The sequence below is a fragment of the Littorina saxatilis genome, unplaced genomic scaffold (genome assembly GCF_037325665.1).
Source record: "Littorina saxatilis isolate snail1 unplaced genomic scaffold, US_GU_Lsax_2.0 scaffold_2292, whole genome shotgun sequence".
Taxonomy (NCBI): domain Eukaryota; kingdom Metazoa; phylum Mollusca; class Gastropoda; order Littorinimorpha; family Littorinidae; genus Littorina; species Littorina saxatilis.
The window spans coordinates 7448-12500 of NW_027126555.1; the positions used below are offsets into that span (position 1 = coordinate 7448).

General features: G+C 42.6%; 1 protein-coding gene across 1 annotated transcript; it reads left to right on the plus strand.

Annotated features, from left to right (window-relative positions):
• Window positions 1-404: 404 nt before the first annotated feature.
• Window positions 405-4592, plus strand: LOC138954991 (uncharacterized). The gene is made up of 2 exons (XM_070326721.1): window positions 405-687; window positions 949-4592. Exons 1-2 carry the CDS (start codon window positions 633-635, stop codon window positions 3606-3608), a joined length of 2715 nt encoding a protein of 904 aa, XP_070182822.1. The 5' UTR covers window positions 405-632; the 3' UTR covers window positions 3609-4592.
• The last annotated feature ends 461 nt before the right edge of the window (window positions 4593-5053 follow it).

Genomic DNA, 5053 nt, shown 5'->3' on the forward strand with positions numbered 1-5053 from the left:
GGGGGGGGTAGAGAGAAAGAGAGAGAGAGAGAGAGAGAGAGAGAGAGAGTGTGTGTGTGTGTGTGTGTGTGTGACTGAAAATGTGTCACCCAGGTCTGTCTCGGAAATTTACAGGCCGAGTTACGAACTGCTTTGAGCCACAACAAATACCAGTGGCGTGATTAAAAAAATTTAACGTCATTAATATAATTATGTCCGTGTTATGACTGTTGAATGAAATACACTGTTCTGTTTTTATATCTCTCTTACAAAAACGAAAATTTATTCAAATAGGAGAGTAGATATAATGTGTGTGTGTGTGTGTGTGTGTGTGTGTGTGTGTGTGTGTGTGTATGTGTGTGTGTGTGTGTGCGCGCGTGTGTATGTGTATGTGTGTGTGTGTGTGTGTTTGTGTGTGACTGAAATGTGTCACCCAGGTCTATCTCCGAAGTTTTTCGGGCAATCTTCACCAATTTTACACCATAATTATGTTGGGACTGGTATAACATTGATAATATGTCAGATTGAGGGGACAACACCTATGGTCAAGGTTATAATGATGCATTTACTGGCCGATTGTTATCGAACTTGTTTAAAATAATAATAAAAAATATTTTGTCATTTACAGACTGTAAGCACGGCTAGCAGTGACAATGTGGTCAGAAGACGATGATGACCATTTATGGATGAACATCCCAATGGACTTTGGTAAGTGTGTGATCATTACAAGCACAAGTGAATTATAAGTTTTGTTATTAATATCTGACTTTGATAACAATATAACAAGTAGTTAATTGTACCATCGGGCCTATCCTTTGAATGTGCTAGTTGTGTGCATGTTTCCTAATAAAATGGGATTATAAGAGCTCATTGCTCCAGTTTTCATGCCATGTACAAAATTAAATTTAGTGTTTCATTAGTAGATCTGCTACTGAACATGGCGATTGTGTGTTTTCATTGTTTTGACAGAAGCTCCTGCCAATACAGCTGATGGCGGATTGTCTGATGATGTTTTTGGTGAGAAATCCGCCGAGCCAGAGACAGCTGATGCTGTAGCTTCTGACCCTGTGTCTTCAGATCAGCCTGCAGTGACAGACCCGATGGCGGCTCATGATCCTGTTGCAACTGCTGTTGCTGAAAGCCATTCTATTCACCAGCTACGACAAACAGCATTCAGAGTGCACGAAAAGAGACTTGACACCGCCCTGGTTCATAATGGCCTCCAAAGAGTGTCCATTGCCGCTGATGGCAACTGTTTTTTCCATGCAGCTGCTCTCCATGTTCTAGGACAAGAACATCAGTCCCTACGAGAGAACCTATGTCAGCACATGGAAGACAACATCGAGCATTATGAAGGATTCTTTGAAGCTGAAGATGACAATAAGCGGCGCTCAGCTCTTGACGGTATCAACCAGCTCCGAACAAATGGAGCATGGAATACAGAGGCCAATGATATCCTGCCTCTAGCGTTAGCGAACATGACAAAGAGAAGAATCAAGGTTTTCACCAGTAAAATAAATACCCCTCACTACGATATTATTCCAACCATTGGCCAAGCATCTGTCTTCCGGCCCATATACCTGGCTCTTCTGGCACCAAGAGGACAACCAGCGCACTATGACGGCTGTCTAGTGAAAGAAGGACGCAGCATCTATACAGAGTTTGCTGACACATCCAGGCCAGCCAGAGATGCTGAGCCAGTTGCAGGAGGCTCGAGAGACACCTTGTCTGGTTCTTCATCGGAAGATACAGACACTGAGAACAATGAAACGCCGAGGAGAACTGATGTTTATGAAACACCACCCAAAAAGCGACGGGGACGAAAGAGAACTGCTACTCCTGGTTCTTGGAAAAGAAACATGAGGAAGCATCTACGCTTGACAGGACAGGAATTCACTAACAGCAGGGGCAAGAAAGTTGGGGCAAAACAGGTGGGCAAGGTGGATTGCAGCAAGTGCCAACATAAATGTTCAGAGAAGATTACCGATGACGACAGAGAAAGTATCTTTCAGACTTTCTACAAGCTTGCCGACAATGATCGTCAGAAAGACTTCGTCTGCCATCACGTACAACAAAAACAGACTCGAAGATACTTGGACGAGGATGGAAAACCTGTGGAAAACAAGAGATCAGTGGACAGAAGATTTTTCCTCACTGTGGGTACAAACAGCACAAAAATCCAAGTATGCAAGCGTTTTTTTGAAGCCACCTTGGCAATTAGCCACTCATACATCAAGGATGCTCTCACCAAGTCAGCTGATGGGGCATTCTGTGGCAGCGATGGTCGGGGGAAAAGCACACCCGCCAACAAAACGCCGGAGGCAGCTAGGCAAAGGGTGCGAGATCATATCCAATCTTTTCCAACAGTGGAGTCTCACTATGCCCGAAAAAACACCGGCAAACTTTACCTTGACTGTAAACTCAATGTCAGTCAGATGCATCGACTTTACACTGTCGAATGTGAAAGAGAAAGTATCCAACCAGTTTCAGAAAGTCTTTATAGAAACATTTTCGATCATGAGTTTAACATCTCCTTTCATATTCCAAAGAAAGACCAGTGTTTGAAGTGTCATGTGTACAATTCGGCAAAGGAAGCAAATGCATTAACTCCAGAGATAGAAGAGGATCACAAGGAACATCTTGAGAGGAAAGTAGAAGCCAGGTTCGAGAAACAGAAAGACGTCAAGGACGCACAAAAAAGTCCTGATCTCCATGTGGCGAGTTTTGACCTACAGAAAGTCTTACAAACTCCATTTGATCCAACCAGTATTACATACTACAAAAGAAAACTCCACATGTATAACCTGACTGTTTTTTCAATGGCAGATCAGAAAGGATACTGTTACATGTGGACGGAGGTGGAAGGACAGAGGGGCTCAAATGAAATCGGCACATGCATTTACAAGTACCTTGAGTCTCTGCCAAGGTCAGTGCAGCATGTCATTTTCTATTCCGACACTTGCACTGGTCAAAACCGTAACCAGTTCATGACAGCTGCTCTCCATCATGCTGTCAATAACATCCCTCACATCAAGATCATTGAGCAAAAGTACCTTGAGAGTGGCCACACCCAGATGGAGGCTGACTCCATACACGCATGCATAGAAAAAGCCAGCAAAGGAGTGCGCATCTACCACCCTGATCAGTGGATGACAGTGGCCCAGTGTGCGAAGAAGAAAGGAGAGCCATACACTGTACTGCCCCTGACTCATGAAGCATTCTTTGACTTCAAAACGGTAGCAAAAAACAGGATGCACAACACCAAGCAGAATGTCAAGAAAGAGAAGGTAGACTGGCTCAAAATCAAGTGTCTGCGTGTCATCGAAAATGAAGAAGACACTGTCTTTTACAAATATCGACTCGGTGACAATTTCCAGCGACTCAAGATCACCGGCACTACAACACGCAGAAACCCTCCAGCAACTGGCATGATCCTCCCATCCTTGTACAGCCAGCAGGTGCCAATCTCCAACAGCAAGAAGAAGGATCTTCTGTCTCTCTGCACATCAGGAGTCATCCCTGGGCACCACCATGACTACTACAGGACTTTACCCAGCTCCACCAACTCCACCGACTGCCTGCCAGACGTTGATGTCACAGAAGAACAAGATGACACTGACAAGGAATAACTCAGTAAACATTGTTGACAATCAAATTGCAACTTGCCATCGTCATCTCGCTGGAATTTTGTGTGTACAGTGTTAAGAACAATATATTGTGCTTGCTTACTCATGTTTCCATTCATAAACAATCAACAAAGCCATCTGTATTAACTGACCGTGCGTTTCATTGATTATTTATGAGGCTTTGTGACTATTGTGACCCGGACTGAAAAACATTGAAAAAAAATGTGTCACACATTTTGGACTACCTGAAACGCGAACAACAGCACAGGTATGTTAAAAAATTCCTTTCCTTCTTTTGTACATTTTGTCGTAATTTTCATCTTCAAATTGGATAACAGTCTTTCTGCTATGCCACTTTTGCATGAATTGTAAAGCTGGGATCATGCAAAATTGTGTGCAACAATGGTCTAGCTGACTGGTACACCGTTTTTGCTCGAAAAGAAAGAGTCTTTCTGTGAAAATGTCTTCTTTTAGTCTGGTATATCAATGCGTAAATATTGTTTCATTTGTTGTATGTTTTTATATGCCATTGCGTTTTAATGAAAGATGAGTTTAATTTCGCAATACAAGACTGTTGCTCAAAATGCGATGCACCTGAAAGTACACTTCCACATGCAACAAAAGTGTACCGCAAGACAATCTTGTCTTCCGCAAGTTTTTCGCTAAATTGTAGGGTGGAAATTTGGGCAACAGTGGCATAGCTGTAAATAATCTTGTGTTCCCCAAAAATCCCATGTCAGTGTGGAAAGGAAATTCAGGCAACAGTGGATTATCAAATAAAATCAGTAGTTTCTCTTTTTCTACTGAATGTACTGGGACCATTTGTCACACAGACAAAGTCTGACACAAAATGTTTTTGTTTTGAAATTTTCGTGATGTTCTGTTTAACATAGGCATAGCTCTGCTCGTTCAAACTTTTGAAGTGAGCTGGCAAGGAATTTTTCAAAATGGCAGCTTTCCTGGTAAACCGTTGTTGCTCTAAAGCATCGATATCCTGCCGGCAGCACAGGAAAATATTGTCAAAAACCGTATAAAACGGTCAATAAATACCCCTAAATTAAGTTTCGTTTCGTTTTACGTCAGGCAGGAAAATGGAGGTAAAATGTCACGGATGCATGTTTTTTACACACCTCTTGCGTAACACGTGACCGCGCTAACGCGGTAAAATTCCTCACACAAGGTCACACAAGTTCGGCGCGCCATAAGTTCAGTTGACACTGAAAATGGACGCCGTAGTTTGGAGAGAGCAGCGGCAAGAGCAGCGATGTGACCGAAAGAGGCCGGTATATTTAATTTGGATGATTTATGTTTATAATATACGAAAGTGTGTGTGTGTGTGTGTGTGTGTTAGTAGGAGCACCGTTAAGCTGCCTTTTGACCACTTTATGATAGTAAATGTCAACATACACTACATGGCATCTCTATTCATGTAAAATGTCAGCTTAGCT